At 37.5% G+C, this 15,767-nt stretch overlaps 2 protein-coding genes across 2 annotated transcripts in view; one reads left to right on the top strand and one right to left on the bottom strand.

Annotated features, from left to right (window-relative positions):
- LOC137617692 (mucin-17-like) overlaps positions 1-1,399 on the bottom strand; it is a 21,503-nt gene extending 20,104 nt beyond the window's left edge. The window contains exon 1 of the mRNA XM_068347691.1: positions 1,322-1,399. Within this exon, the coding sequence (XP_068203792.1) occupies positions 1,322-1,399 (78 nt within the window). The remainder of the gene's footprint in view (positions 1-1,321) is intronic.
- A 2,683-nt stretch (positions 1,400-4,082) lies between these two features.
- Positions 4,083-14,609, top strand: LOC137617691 (mucin-17-like). The gene is made up of 4 exons (XM_068347690.1): positions 4,083-4,229; positions 10,276-11,526; positions 11,912-12,111; positions 12,385-14,609. Exons 1-4 carry the CDS (start codon positions 4,083-4,085, stop codon positions 14,291-14,293), a joined length of 3,507 nt encoding a protein of 1,168 aa, XP_068203791.1. The 3' UTR covers positions 14,294-14,609.
- Positions 14,610-15,767: the final 1,158 nt, after the last annotated feature.

Here is a 15,767-nt window from a genome sequence, read left to right as displayed (position 1 = left end):
ACCCCGAAATAGCCATAACTCAAGGCAAAAAATACTTAAACATTCATATATCTATTGTTAATAACACAATTACATTCGTCCTCCGCAGCTATAACTCTATTGTAATGTAATTGAGTCATAAAATCATTTCTATTATTAACAATGAGGCCTATTGAAAACATTCCTGACTTTTAATCCGATAGTTTTGGGGGGATGGTTTTTGCCTGGGACTCCCAGGTCCTACCTAGGTCCTAGATGGAACTCGGGCGCTGATCATACATTGTGGTAGCCTGTTAGAAACGTCCTTGCTTTGCGATCTGCCGGACTGGGGTTCGAGTAACGCAAATGTTTTTATGTTGACCAGGTTGACATGAGTCTTTTTATAGCTTATATAGGACATATCTGTTTTTGACGTTGTTGATAGTTTATATAGGACATATCTGTTTTTGACGTTGTTATTAGTTTATATAGGACATATCTGTTTTTGACGTTAATAGTTTATATAGGACATATCTGTTTTTGACGTTGTTATTAGTTTATATAGGACATATCTGTTTTTGACGTTAATAGTTTATATAGGACATATCTGTTTTTGACGTTGTTAATAGTTTATATAGGGCATATCTGTTTTTGACGTTAATAGTTTATATAGGACATATCTGTTTTTGGCGCTGTTACTTTTTATAGAATGATATATTGTTAATTTATTCTCATCATTTATTCATTTCCTTATTTCCTTTCCTTACTGGGCTATTTTCCCTATTGGAGCCCTTGGGCTTATAGCAGCTTGCTTTTCAAACTAGGGTTGTAGCTTGGCTAGTAATAATAATAATAATAATAATAATAATAACAAGCTGGATAGTTTCTTATATACTGTATGTGTTATCTCACTATCTTTGTGAGTTAAGAATGTAGGGTTTTGAGGAGCCTTATATGGCCACCTGCTGAGTCATCAGCAGCCATTGCCTGGCCCTCCCTGGTCCTACCTTGAGGAGCGGGCTTGGACGCTGATCATAAGGACATATGATCAGTTTCTAGGGCATTGTCCTGCTAGCTAGGGCATTGTCACTGTCCCTTGTCTCTGCCACTCTCGAACAGCATTTAAACCTTCATTACTTCTCCAGTAGTTTATTTATATCCTTGTTTTCTTTCCTCACTGGGCTATTTTCCTTTTTGGAGCCCTTGGGCTTATAGAATTCTGTTTATTTCAACTTGGGTTGTAACCTAGATAATGATAATAATAATAATAATGATAATAATAATAATAATGTAGCCTAGCTAATAATAATAATAATAATAATAATAATAATAATAATAATATAATCAACCTTCTCTTCATTACTATTACTGCTTCCTGAGTGTTAAGTTCACTTATGCAATCTCTTCTGCCATCACTATTTACAAACATCAACTTTGTCATATCTGCTTCGCTTTCTTCTATTTTCGTTTAGTTCATTTGCCACTTTTTATTTATTTCTTGAATTCTTTACTCCAGGCCCATTGACCTTTTCACATTCTAAGGATCTCTGAATTTTTAAATATTTCACCTTTTAATTTCTTACATCAATAGAATATAATGTCAAAATAATTCAAAACTATTAACAACGTCAAAACAGACATGTCATATATAAACTATTAACAACATCAAAAACAAATATGTCATAAATAAACTATAAAAAGACTCATGTCCGCCTGGTCAACAAAAAAGCATTTGCTCCAACTTTGAACTTTGGAAGTTTTACTGATTCAACTACCCGATTAGGAAGATCATTCCACAACTTCGTCACAGCTGGAATAAAACTTCTAGAATACTGCGTAGTATTGAGCCTCATGATGGAGAAGGCCTGGCTATTAGAATTAACTGCCTGCCTAGTATTACGAACAGGATAGAATTGTCCAGAGAGATCTGAATGTAAAGGATTGATGGTCCTGCCCTCCCCCGTGCCTTGGCCACTCACTAGTAACATTTAAATCTTTAAATAGTTTTGAAAGATATTAATATACCATCCTAATTTAAAACAAGGTATAATCATCCCATAATAAGAAAAACTAAACATGTTCCAAAGTCTTTAGAGCGTATCACATAAGCGAATTAACACTGAACTTATCCCCGATATGGTTTGGTAAATATATGGCAGAAATACCTTGACTCGTAATACCGTTGTGGGATCTGCATTTCTAACGGTATTTCACGAAGGTCGTGAAATGGTTCCTTTGTGGTTTATTCCGTTTCGGGTCGTGTGGTTGCGAGTTGCGACCCGGGTGCACACACGCATGCGCATTTCGGTGTTTACTTGTTTTTGACTTGTGTTGATATTTGGATAGCTTATGTGTGAATAATCTGTCTCATACGTGTATTGTTTCGATATCATCATCTGTTGCTAGTTCATTGTACTTCTTAGAGTGACTTAAGTTGCTATTTTGACAGTTTATGTGTGAATAGTCTGTCTCATACGTGTATTGTTTCGATATCATCATCTGTTTCTAGTCTTTTGTACTTGTTAGTGTGACTTAAGTTGCTATTTTGACAGTTTATGTGTGAATAGTCTGTCTCATACGTGTATTGTTTCGATATCATCATCTGTTTCTAGTCTTTTGTACTTGTTAGTGTGACTTAAGTTGCTATTTTGACAGTTTATGTGTGAATAGTCTGTATCATACGTGTTTTGTTTCGATATCATCATCTGTTGCTAGTCCATTGTACTTGTTAATGTGACTTAAGTTGATATTTTGACAGTTTATGTGTGAATAATATGTTTCATACGTGTTTTGCTCCGATATCATCATCTGTTGCTAGTCCATTGCAGGACAAATGCCTCAGACACGTCCTTCCACACGTATATATATCTGTTTATGGTCTCTGTGCTAGTCTATACCCACAAATTTTCTTAGTTCATCAATCCATCGTCTTCATTTCCTTGCTTCTTTTACAATCTCTGGGTTGTTGCTAGTCCACTGCAGGACAAAGACCTCAGACACGTCCTTCCTTACGCATCTGTATATGGTTTCTCTATGCTAGTCTATACCCGCAAATTTTATTAGTTCATCAATCCATAGTCTTTTCTTCCTTTCACTGTTTTTTTTTTTTTTTATAATCTCCGGGTCGTTGCTAGTCCAATGTAAGACAAATGCCTCAGACATGTCCTTCCATACGCATCTGTTTATGGTCTCTCTGTGCTAGTCTATACCCACAAATTTTCTTAGTTCATCAATCCATTGTCTTCTCCATTTCCCTGCTTCTTTTATTATCTCTGGGTTGTTGCTAGTCCATTGCAGGACAAAGGCCTCAGACATGTCCTTCCACACGCGTCTGTTTTGTGTTTCTCTATGCCAGTCTATACTCGCATATTTTCTTAGTTCGTCAATCCATCGTCTTCTCTTCCTTCCCCTGCTTCTTTTGCAATCTCTAGGCACCCATTCTGTTATTCTTAATGTCCATCTGTTATCTGTCATTCTCATTAAATGTCCTGCCCATATCCATTTCTTTTACTTGTTAGAATATCCTCTACTTTAGTTTGCTCTCGTATCCATGTTGCTCTTTTTCTGTCTTCAAGTGTTATTCCCATCATTATTCTTTCTATAGCTCTTTGCTCCGTCATGTCCAGATAAATAAATCACGTCTTAACATAACGTCAATGTTTGGTATCGCCCTATTAGTCAAATATTATTAATCAGTCAACTAATCCAGCCGTCGTCTGCTCTAGACCTTACTAAACAATATAAATAGGTTGGCCGATGGGGTAACGCCCCTGACTGGTGAACGCCAGACTGGGGTTCGAGTCCCACTAAAGTTCGTTAGTTTCTTTGGCCGCTGCAGACTCACCATCCTTGTGAGCTTAGGTGTGGGTTTAAGGGAGCCTACAGGTCTATCGGCTGAGTCACCAGCAGCCATTGCCTAACCCTCCTTGGTCGTAGCTTGGGTTGAGAGGGGGCTTGGGTTCTGATCGTATGAATATATAGTCAGTCTGTAGGGCATTGTCCTGCTAGGTAGGGCGATGTCTCTGTCCCTTTCCTCTGTCATTCATGAGCGGCCTTTAAACCTTGAAAGGGTTTTTGGAATGAGTCACTCAATGCTCTTAAAAACAATAACATCCTTTTGCTTAATGAGAAGAAGAAGAAGAAGAAGAGGAGGAGGAGGAGGAGGAGGAGGAGGAGGAGGAGGAGGAGGAGGAGGAGGAGGAGGAGCAGGCACAACAATACGAAACCGCAGCTTTGCAAAGAAAGAGGATGACTTTATAAAAACAGGTTGCGTAATGGCTCCCGAAATGTCAGTTGGATGAGAAATAATTAATGATCCACGCAGACGCACATATCTCTGGAGGTGGTTAACCTATGCTTTTAAATGTCAATCGAAGGCATATACCAATACTTTCCATTAGTGCTTCGAAAGGGTAAAAAAAACACTAAAGACGTTTGATAATTATGAAGTAATCAAGACACGGCGCTTACGAGGTCCACCCAAGCGACTGGTTATAATGGCGGGAAAAACTGGTACTTTTATGTTGACTCAGTAAAAACCTCCGTTGTTCTGGTCTCATTACGGGATAAGTTTTGATAAAAGGGCAATGCAACTAGTCTCCTCTTCACGGTCCTCCTTTTTCTTGTGGCGTTTATACTCTGTTAATCTCGGCGGAAAGAGCAAATCGTTAATTTGGGGATGGTTCGCTTGAACGCAACCTGGAGATAAGAAGCTGTGGGAAGACGGTCTGGGATTCGGAAGTTTCTGTTAATTACGTGTTGCGTAAGTGTACGTAGTGATCATTCTAAACAGGAAGGTATTATTATTATTATTATTATTATTATTATTATTATTATTATTTGGTAAGCTACAACCCTAATTGGAAAAGCAGGATGTTATAAGCCCAGCGGCCCCAACAGGGAAAATAGCCCAGTGAGGAAAGGAAACAAGGAAAAATAAAATATTTCTAGAACAGTAACAATTAGGGTGATTCCGCTTTGCTGGGAATTAAATTCATTATACATTGTATGATATTTTATATTCAAAGTTACTACCTCCGTTAACGAAGTTGGAAGGAGGTTATGTTTTCACCCATGTTTGTGTGTTTGTAATGTGTGTGTGTTTCTGAACAGTTTTCTGGTCTCAATTTTAATCTTAGTGTAATAAAACTAGCATGGATAAACTGTTCTGTGAAAAAAAAACTAGAAATTATAAATTTTAGAAGGTCAAGCTCCAAGGTCAAGGTCACGGTCAAACAAAATGTCCAATTCACGTAATCAGCCATAACTTTGGACATCGGTGTCACGGAGACTTCAAACTTGGTTCATATTTGAGTGTATAAAATCAACGCGAATTAATACATGTTAAAGTCAAAGGTCAAGGTCAAAGAAAAGGTCGAGAAATAAGCTTCCACGGTGGAGGTCTGCGATCTACTGTGTGCCCCTCTATTTATTATTATTTTTCCAGTGCTGTTAAAAAAAAAAAAAACAAAAAAAAAAAAAAAAACGGTAATATAAGAGTGTCGAGAGGATAAGGTTTGCCCTGGGCTGGACGACGGCAAATCTAACCTTGGCATTTACTATCCATAGACTTTTAACATTACACACAGGAAAATATACAAATGACTATTGTATCTAGTGTAAAAATGTTTTTATTATTAGAAATATCTTATATTTCCATTCCTGTTTGTATAATAATTTAGTACTTATCAAATTGAATTTAGATACTGCTTCTAATACTATCTAACATCGCATGAGGGTCTGCCCCTCTCTTTTATTCTTCTCCCGTACTTCTCTTTCTCCCTTTTTCCTTATTCCTTCCCATCCCGAGTAGGCTACCTGCCTTCGGGCTATAAACTGGATTGTATCCAGGGGTACTCTTCCTTTCCCCATATTCCCCACTTCCCTATCCTTATCCAATGTACTTATCCTTTCCCCATATTCCCCACTTCCCTATCCTTATCCAATCCAATCCTATATTGATTTAATTATTATACTTTCAGAAAATTGATAAAAAAACACTTCAGGCTTTGTTTTTCTTTATGTTATTGTGAATTAACAGTAAAATTAATAGTAACGTTAATAGTATTAATATTTTCTTTATTTTCATCATTAAAATCGACGTTTTCCCTTAGGTTACTATGGATGTGAAACCTGTCTATTGAAGTTTCGTTTAATGAATATGTTTTTCTTCATAAAATCTTCTAAACCGAGGAACTAAAGTTTCTCTTTTTTATGAATAATTTGTATTTCCCACATCATCATCATCATCATTATTATCATTATCATTATCATTATCATTATCATCATCATCATCATCATCATCTCCTACGCCTACTGACGCAAAGGGCCTCGGTTAGATTTCACCAGTCGTCTTTAGTGTCTTCAATGGCGGTAATTTGTATTTTCCACATCATCATCATCATTATCATTATCATTATCATTATCATTATCATCATCATCATCATCATCATCGCCTACGCCTACTGACGCAAAGGGCCTCGGTTACATTTCGCCAGTCGTCTCTAGTGTGTGTGTGTGTGTGTGTGTGTGTGTGTGGAATTGTGTGAACATGATATTAATGATAGTGCTAATTATAATGGTAATAAAAGTAAGCAGATAATTATTATATTTATGTGTATAATTCATCAAATTAAACATTCATAATGGAAGCAAAACCGAGAGACCTTCATTCTTTCTCTCTCTCTCTCTCTCTCTCTCTCTCTCTCTCTCTCTCTCTCTCTCTCTCTCTCTCTCTCTCTCTCTCCTACACTACAATTTGGATGGTCAATCTTTTTTACAATTCTCTCTCTCTCTCTCTCTCTCTCTCTCTCTCTCTCTCTCTCTCTCTCTCTCTCTCTAGAACACTACAATTTGGATGGTCAATCTTTTTTACAATTCTCTCTCTCTCTCTCTCTCTCTCTCTCTCTCTCTCTCTCTCTCTCTCTCTCTCTCCTCTCTCTCTCTCTCTCCTACACTACAATTTGGATGGTCAATCTTTTTTACAATTCTCTCTCTCTCTCTCTCTCTCTCTCTCTCTCTCTCTCTCTCTCTCTCTCTCTCTCTCTCTCTCCTCATGAGTGTATGTAAGAAGAACATCTAATGCGAGCATATTATCAACCAATCCACCTCACAAGGTCAATTATCCACCGCGTTGTAATAACAAACTAACCCTTATCGACACACATCTATTTTTTCCATTCCTCCCAAGGCACATTAAGTTTTTCATTCCCCAGGCATCTAAATCTTCAATTTCTCGTTATAACTAAATGTATCCGTTGCATACGGGTTCAAGGGACTGATATAACGTCGTTCTCAGTAAAGGTGACTATTCCTCTCGTTATGGGAGAGCAAGCGAAAAGTTACCTCAGGTAGTTTAGCCTTTGGGGAGACACGGATTGTAAACATTGGCCATGTTATTCGAGATAAGGCTCCTCAGTTGCATCACCTTAATTCGCGTGTGTGTGTTATCCTGATAGCTGTGTTCCTCGGTCTTTATTTGGCTTAGGAAGTCGTAAATTATTTCTATCTTGTTTTGTAGTAAATCATTTGTATCTTCTTTGTAGTTAGGAGCGTGATCAAATGTCATGTACCTTTGAAAGATATTTGACTGAGGACATATATTATCATTTGGCTTAGGAGGTTGTAAATAATTTCCATCTTGTTTTGTAGTTAGGAGCGTAATCAAATGTCATGTACCTTTGATTGATTGATTGATTTGAAATTCTCTGGCATCCTGACATCGAAAGTCATTGACGCCGATATCGTTTATTATAGATAAAGATTAAATAGCATCAAGAAGACCTGCTTCTGATGTGAATTTAAAAATGTCACTAGCATTGTACGACATATCATGTCCAAGAATCTTGGCAAGGATGATCATGTACCTTTGAGTGTGTGTGTGTTAGAGAGAGAGAGAGAGAGAGAGAGAGAGAGAGAGAGAGAGAGAGAGAGAGAGAGAGAGAGAGAGAGAGAGACCTCCCGCTATTATTTCAATTGCTATACAGAGGACGGTGTATCTCCCAATAGAAATACGTTGCTCTCTCTCTCTCTCTCTCCTCTCTCTCTCTCTCTCTCTCTCTCTCTCTCTCTCTCTCTCTCTCACATATCTGACAGTTTATTTTTTGTTTATATCTGTAGTTTACCATTTAATAGTTACATTTAAACTGTTATAAACTAAGAAACACTAGCTAAATTTTAGATAACAAGAGAGAGAGAGAGAGAGAGAGAGAGAGAGAGAGAGAGAGAGAGAGAGAGAGAGAGAGAGAGAGAGAGAGAGAGAGAGAGCACTGACACAAGAAGCATTCACGACAAATCCTTGCGTGTCCTCAACTGGCTCCCATCACTGTATCCTCGTATGCAAAATATTTCTAAAATGAAGGACGAGAAAGAATCCACCCAACGGTATGTGATTAGATACACTTCGTACGATAAGAGAGTTATTGTTCTCGTTTCACGGATTCGCAAAACAAAAAAAAATAAATAGAAATAAAAGAAGACAAAGACAGAGTTCAAATTCGTGGAATGTTCTTCCTAATCGGGTGGTTGAATCGGTAGAACTTCAAAAGTTCAAACTTGCAGCGAATGTTTTCATGTTGATATAAGTTTTTTTTATAGTTTATATATGAAATATTAGTTTTAATGTTTTCATGGTGAACAGGTTGATATAAGTTTTTTTTATAGTTTGTATATAAAATATGTTTTAATGTTGTTACTGTTCTTAGAATATTTAATTTTGATAGTTCATTAGTTATATAGTTTATTTATTTACTTATTTCCTTTCCTCACTGGGCTATTTTTCCCTATTGGAGCCCTTGGGCTTATAGCCTACTGCTTTTCCAACTAGAGTTGTAGCTTAGCTTGTAATGATAATAATAATAATAATAATAATAATAATAATAATAGTAATAATAGTAATGCGTTGAATGACTGATACTCCATCTAGAGGTCACTTTCGTTTTTTTCTCCCCATGTAACATTTCCTTTTTTTATGGGGGGGTGGGGGTTTAATGCGAGTGTATGGTATGTAAACAAATAAATGTAATTGCTTACTGGTTACAATAGCTTCAGCTGAACAGGGGACCTTTTATTTATTTATTTTTTTTTCATTTTTTTTTTTTTTTTTTGAATACCTGGAGGTGTTACGTAAACGAATGAATACCACTGCCTCATGGGTACATTAGTGTTCAGTTGGACAATGCCTACTGTGTCTTGTTATTATGTTCACATGAAAAAGAAGTATATTGAAAAAAAATAATTCATCTGAACAAGAAATAAAAAACAAAGTATCACAAAAATGTTCACCTGAACAAGAAGTATATTTTAAAAGAAAATTCACCTGAACCATAAATAAAAGTGTTGTTACAAAAATGTTCACCTGAACAAATGAGATAATCATGGTCACTTCAACAAATACAGTACACAATAAATGCTGAAGGTTAGACTTTGACCATACCTTTTGTTCGGCCAAAAGCGACGATGGTCACAGAGAAGATGAGTCGTTTATTGTGAAAAAAAGTGGTTGGAAAAAAAGTTGACTTTTTTATCTACTTCCTCTTATTACAGGTGATTTTACCTTCTGAAAAGGAAAGTGGACAAACGTCATGGTACAGGAAGTTTAGAATTCCTTGTTTTTTTATTTTTTTTTTTTTATTTTGCAGTTCGTTGTTCCTTAAATGCTCTTTTCATGAAATATAAACAGATTTCATTCTTTTACGTCACCCTTTTCTACTTTGTTGCTTTCAGTGTGAGGGTAAGGTTGACTGATTACTAAGCCACAAGCTTGTCAGCTCCTCCTTCTTCTTAGATTTCAGTAAGAGAGTAAGCTTAATGAAAAGCTTAACTGATTAGTAAGTCATAAGCTTATCACTTCATCCATCTTTTTAGATTTCAGTGTGAGGGTAAGCTTAATGAAAAGCTTAATTGATTAGTAAGTCATAAGCTTGTCACCTCTTCCTTCTTTTTAGATTTCAGTTTGAGAGTAAGCTTAACGATAAGCTTAATTGATTAGTAAGCCTTTTAGATTTCAGTAAGAGGTTAAGCTTAACGATAAGCTTAATTGATTAGTAAGTCATAAGCTTGTCGCCCCTTCCTTCTTTTTAGATTTCAGTAAGAGTGTAATTTAATGATAAGCTTAAGTGATTGTAAACCATAAGCTTGTCACCTCTTCCTTCTTTGTAGATTTCAGTGTGAGGGTAAGCTTAACTGATTAGTAAGTCATAAGCTTATCACCTCTTCCTTCTTTTTAGATTTCAGTAAGAGGATAAGCTTAAACAATTAGTAAGCCTTAAACTTGTGATATCCTCTTATGATACTTATAGCTTTTCTCATTTTTTGCAGATCTCCTGTGCCTTAGGATACGTGAGCTGTGTCCCCAGACTGGCTTACGAGTATGACTGGTCACATCGTATAAATACGGAAGATGAAGATGACACCTCAGCTGTAAATATAGAACCCCAGGATGCTGCTGATAATTTGATACAGACGCTGACAAGAGTGGCAGAAATTGTTGAGAAGAATACGTCAGCACTGGAGCAGCCGGGCGGAGAGGCTAACTCTGGAAAATCTGAAGGCCAACAGGTAGAGGCCATCTTGCCTATTAATTCTACGGCAGTTGAGTTCAACCATACAGAGCGATATGCTAATGAGATTGAAGCAAGGTTATCTACATTGGTTGAAACCATCTCTGTTGAGAACCTTACTCAAACACCCTTTGTAAATTATTCACTTTCTTCTATTTCTGCTGACCAGTTGATTCAGATTCTGGACAGCGTCGCTACGCTTTCTAATGCGATGAACGAAAATAGTGATGAGGAGGGGAAATCAAAGCCCATTAAGGTTGTGGCCATCACCTACACTCCTTTTGAAGAATTAGTCCCTTTTGAAGAAGCTGGGTCAGCTGTATCGGATGAAGGCGTAGCTCCTTCTGTAGACGCCAGAGCAGATATGTTAGATAAAGGTACTTTACTTGGTAATTCTGATGTCACTGAAGCCATTAGCAAACCACTTTCTCTGCGTCAGGTAGAAAGTGAACCTCTTAGTGAACAAAATGATCAGGTTAATTTCAAATCCTCAGTTGGGGAAGACGCTGAAAGAATGATCTCAGTTGATGAAGACAATAACGAAGAGGTGGCGACCAGAGAGACTGTAGGTCACGGAACAGACATTTCTAATGAGATACTTTTTGAAGGTAAAAGTGCAAAGCAATTAAAAGAAAGTTCAACTCTTATTCAGGAAGCGAGACCTGATGGAGGAGGTATTTTAAGCGAAGAGACTAACTTAGAAATAACAACTAAGTCTAATGATGTATCAGATTTCGAGTTTCTTGAAAACCTCCCTGCTGGCAAGCCAGAGAAGACAGTAGAAGAAACGGAGATAAATGAGACTTCTGCTGAGATATCAGAGAATATTGTAGACAATGGACAGGAAGAGAATGATATAACACAGAATACGTTATCTGTTCCAGGAGTTAGAATACTTGAAATAAGGACCCGAGATTTTAATCAGGTAAATAAGCAAAAAAACGCACCAGAAGACATCAAAGTAAAAATTGAACCTGTTGGATCAGAGGAACCACAAAGGAAGGGCAAAGTAAGAAATGTTTGTTTGTACTTTAATCTAGAATTAATTATTTTTTTTTTAAATAATGTAATATGTATTCTCAATCTTTCTTCTTAGTGATTATGTAATCTTTGATGAGGAATATGCATGCATTTCTAAATAGCTTACAATTTGTTTATGTTTAGTTATTGTGCAATATTTGGATTCCATGCTAATTCATGAGTCAGCCCTCTTGGAAGTTGTCCATACTACAAATTTTTCAGACACTAACCTGCCTGTAATATTATAAATACTTTTGTATTAATAATTAAAACAAAGACTAAAAGATTATGCCCATGCTTTAAACCAGGAAACACATTTAATACACCATGATAGGAATTCTTTACATAGGCTTAATTTTTTTTTTATGATATAGGCTGTGAGTGGGAGCAGATTTGGAGGAAATCAAGGATTTAGTTACTCTGTTGTGGATAACAATTCGAGAAAGGTCTTCGGACATGAAGCTTCTTACCAGGAAAAAACGCAAGAGGGATCCTATTTTCTGCATTTCTCCGATGGTACGGTTCTACTTGTTACGTACATTGCTGATCATCTGGGGTACAGACCTAACCTTAGGTAAGTTCCATTGATGACGTTTTATTAAATACGTACTTCGAAAAGTAGGCCTGGGTAAGTAGTTCTTGTAAGTATATTTTAAATCTATTACAGTAGTTGATAATTATTAATTTGATGGACTATGTAGTTCATTTATAATTGAGCTTTCATTCAAAAAGGGATGTGTTTGGAAAACAAATCTTGTTTGATTGTTAAGAGGTTTGAAATATATCATATAAAACCCTAACCTACAAGGGAACTTAATTTACTGAAAGAATGTTTTGCCATTAACAGGTATTTCCAAAGTATAGGAGAACTGAATCAGTTCATTGCCACTCATCCCAAAAAAGGTTACGAATATCCAGTGACAGGAGCAGTAAGACCGTTTAATAGACCTGTTGCAACAACAAGCAGGCCTATAGGAAGGCCTTTCACGGCAACAAGGAGACCTAGTACCAGGCCCTTCACGGTAAGGAGACCTAGTAGGAGGCCTTTCACAACAAGTAGACCGTTCAGGAGACCTGTACCGGTAACACATAGACCGATTAGAAGGCCTGGTACTATTTTCTCGATGACCACCCCAAGGCCAAGTAATTTGTTTGTGAATCCTGTAAGGCCAAATAACTTCTATGTGACTCCTGCAAGGCCGCATTATGGAGTAGTTACTCCAAGACCAGGTAATCTCTACGCAACTACGTGGCCAAGTCACTTCTTTCCCACCACTAATAAGTTTCCGTTTTGGCCGTGGTACCCGAATGGCGTTGGGCCGTCGTACCCCTTCCCGCCTAAGTATGGCACTCCTTTTACCAAATTCCAAAGTTTTACAAATAGGCCATTCACAGTACTGCCTCTTTCAAGCAACACTTCTGTTGAACCTTGTGCTGTTTCTATATCAGAGCCTGCTGTTACAGAAGACGCCACTACAACGGTGTATCCATTCACGGAAGAATCTGAGACTACTATCACAACTGATACCACAGACGAAACTGTGGAAATAAAAGGGACAGATAAACCTTCTAGCCTGACCAGTGATGGTACAGATGAAGATGGTTCAAATTTGCCTGTAACAGATACACCAGTTAAAGAGCCTGTTACAGTCGTGGGACCACAGATGGATGACAGTGAAGGAAATCCCACTGAATCACCTAGTGATTTAGGAGCAAGGACTACTGTTAGTTCTGGGGAAGATGATGGCAGTGAATCTCAAACAACAGCCATCCCTGAGTCAGCAACTGAATCCTCTACACTTAGTAGTCTGGATGACAGTTCAGGGGAGAATGTTACAGGACAAGCTGATGCAGTGACAGAAACTGCTGATGAGGAAGGCTTAATTACTACTGCAAGCCCAGAACAGGAGTCTGATGTCACAACTTTAGACCCTTCAGAGAATAAAGATGAAACAGAGGCTGTCCAAGGAGCTAAAATGCTGTCTGCTCAAATCACGAAGAAGAAGGAGGCTGATATTGTTCAGATATTACCACCACCTTCAACCTCCCAAGAAGCACTCATGAAATCACTGATGCCAAAGAATTTGAAATTCCAAGAAGATGAAATATCAAAAAACTCACTTGACAGCACTTTAATCACTGCAGTATATAACTCCACATTTCTAACACCTACCAACATCACACCTATATTACCCTATGGAAATACAACTCCAGAATATATCACAATTACACTCTTCCCTAGACAAGATGAAGAGGCTGAGAAAACTCAAGAAGTTTTTCTCTTTCAGTACCAAAATGAAACCTCGCCTGAAATAGATCCCTTGTTAGACGACGATGATTCTGAAGAACTAATCCCTGATCAACATCTCACAAAAACAGAAGAAATGGACGATGAATCCGAGTCTTCTCTCAAGGAGAGAAATTCTCAAAGCCAGAGACAGCCAAGGCGATACCTCGATAGTAGAGATTTGGTTCCTAGACTTGTCGGAGAGGCCCGTGCACTCTCCGAATCGCCTAGTCCATCACCTCCGGTCTTAGATTACAGAAACGAGGACTCGCAATCCTGGGCGGCTAGACTACCAAAGTTTACCCGGCAGAGTCGTCATTCTTCTTCTACCAGAATACCATCAAATCGTAATGCGAGGCTTTACAACTATTGGAGAGCAAGCAGGAGGGGTCTCTCCCTGCCCAAAGGGTCACTGAAGTTAGACCCCGTCAGAAGGAGAACTTTATTAGGGCATTTGAGACGACCGTAGGGTTTTACAGAAGGAAGTTCAGAGTAGATCTACATGCAGCTATGAATTCAATCACCAAAAATTATGATCAGTCCTATGATTTCTCATAATGGTAGGTCCATCGTAGTATATAAATATGAATAAAGGCTCTTTGTGGGTTATGGGTTAAAAGTCTCCCAACAATTATTGTTTACAAATTTTTCATCTAAGATGGGATATTTGCCAAAATGATTCGTCCTAGGCACACAAACTTGGTATCCTGCCTGGTGGAAAATGTCTGCTCTATATTGTGTTTGTTATATTTTAGACTATTTACATTTGCTATTACTGTTTGTGACAGTATGTCTTCTGTAATTCAAATAATCACGTTTTAAAACTGATTATCAAATGGAAAAAGACATTTAAACGCTACAAATAATTGTTGTAAAAGTTAAAAGTCTCCTGACTAGTACAGTGGAAACTTGTTCGCCTAGCATTCGCATCGCAGCGGATTGATCCCAGTCTGTAACCGTGAGTTTAAGCTGTTTACTGGGGAGGATACTTCTGCGGTTGAGCACCACAGGGGGGTGCTTGCCCGGCTGACGTTCTGGTGAGCATCTATACTGAGGATACGGAAACCAGACAGACGCCTTTACTTTTATATATTTTCAAATAGATATTTGGGTCATAGTGTACATAAGAGGCCTGACTATTATATGAATGAAAGTTTGGTGTGTGTGTGTGCGTGTGTGTTTGAAAAATGTCCATAGTTTAAGATTTCATAAATTAGATGCTTAAGTCGAGAGAGAGAGAGAGAGAGAGAGAGAGAGAGAGAGAGAGAGAGAGAGAGAGAGAGAGAGAGAAAATATATAGATATATATGTTTCTTTCCGGTCACGCTGAGCGGCATTGCCAGACGTATAACAATTTGGCCTCTCCCCGTCCCTCTAGTAGGGGGGGGGGAAGAAGTAGTCATACCCTGGTGAGAGGGGTTATCCCGAGAGGTACACTGAGAAGCCACAACTGCCGTGTTGTAGTTAGGAAATGAGGAGGGATGGGAAGGGTTGAATCTATGTGTGTGCATGGATATTTAACTATATATATATATATATATATATATATATATTACATTAAAATACACAATTTTCCGTGTATTTATGATAAATACAATAACCCACAATGTATGAAAAATGAAATTTATTTAGCTTTCGAAGGGACCATCTCCCTTCCTCCTCAAAAAACAAATGAAGAGGAAGGGAAATGGTCCCTTCGAAAGCTAAATAAATTTAATTTTTCATACATTGTGGGTTATTTTATTTTATATATATATATATATATATATATGTATGTATGTATGTATATGTATGTATATATATATATATATATATAGAGAGAGAGAGAGAGAGAGAGAGAGAGAGAGAGAGAGAGAGAGAGAGAAGAAGAAGAAGAAGAAGAAGAAGAAGAAGGTGCAAATGTAATCTGTCATGCTTGTATATAACCTGTATTTACTCTTAGCC

Source organism: Palaemon carinicauda, chromosome 23 (genome assembly GCF_036898095.1).
Source record: "Palaemon carinicauda isolate YSFRI2023 chromosome 23, ASM3689809v2, whole genome shotgun sequence".
In the NCBI taxonomy this organism is placed as follows: Eukaryota; Metazoa; Arthropoda; class Malacostraca; order Decapoda; family Palaemonidae; genus Palaemon; species Palaemon carinicauda.
The sequence above is the reverse complement of the archived record's forward strand: the minus strand, read 5'-3'. Positions and strand labels throughout refer to the sequence as shown.

Excerpts from the sequence above, each read along its gene's own strand:
- LOC137617691 (XM_068347690.1), top strand. The coding sequence starts at position 4,083 with ATGAGAAGAAGAAGAAGAAGAAGAGGAGGAGGAGGAGGAGGAGGAGGA. Across the intron at positions 4,230-10,275 it reads ACTTTATAAAAACAGGTTGC|ATCTCCTGTGCCTTAGGATA; the intron begins GTAATGGCTCCC and ends CATTTTTTGCAG. Across the intron at positions 11,527-11,911 it reads AACCACAAAGGAAGGGCAAA|GCTGTGAGTGGGAGCAGATT; the intron begins GTAAGAAATGTT and ends TTTATGATATAG.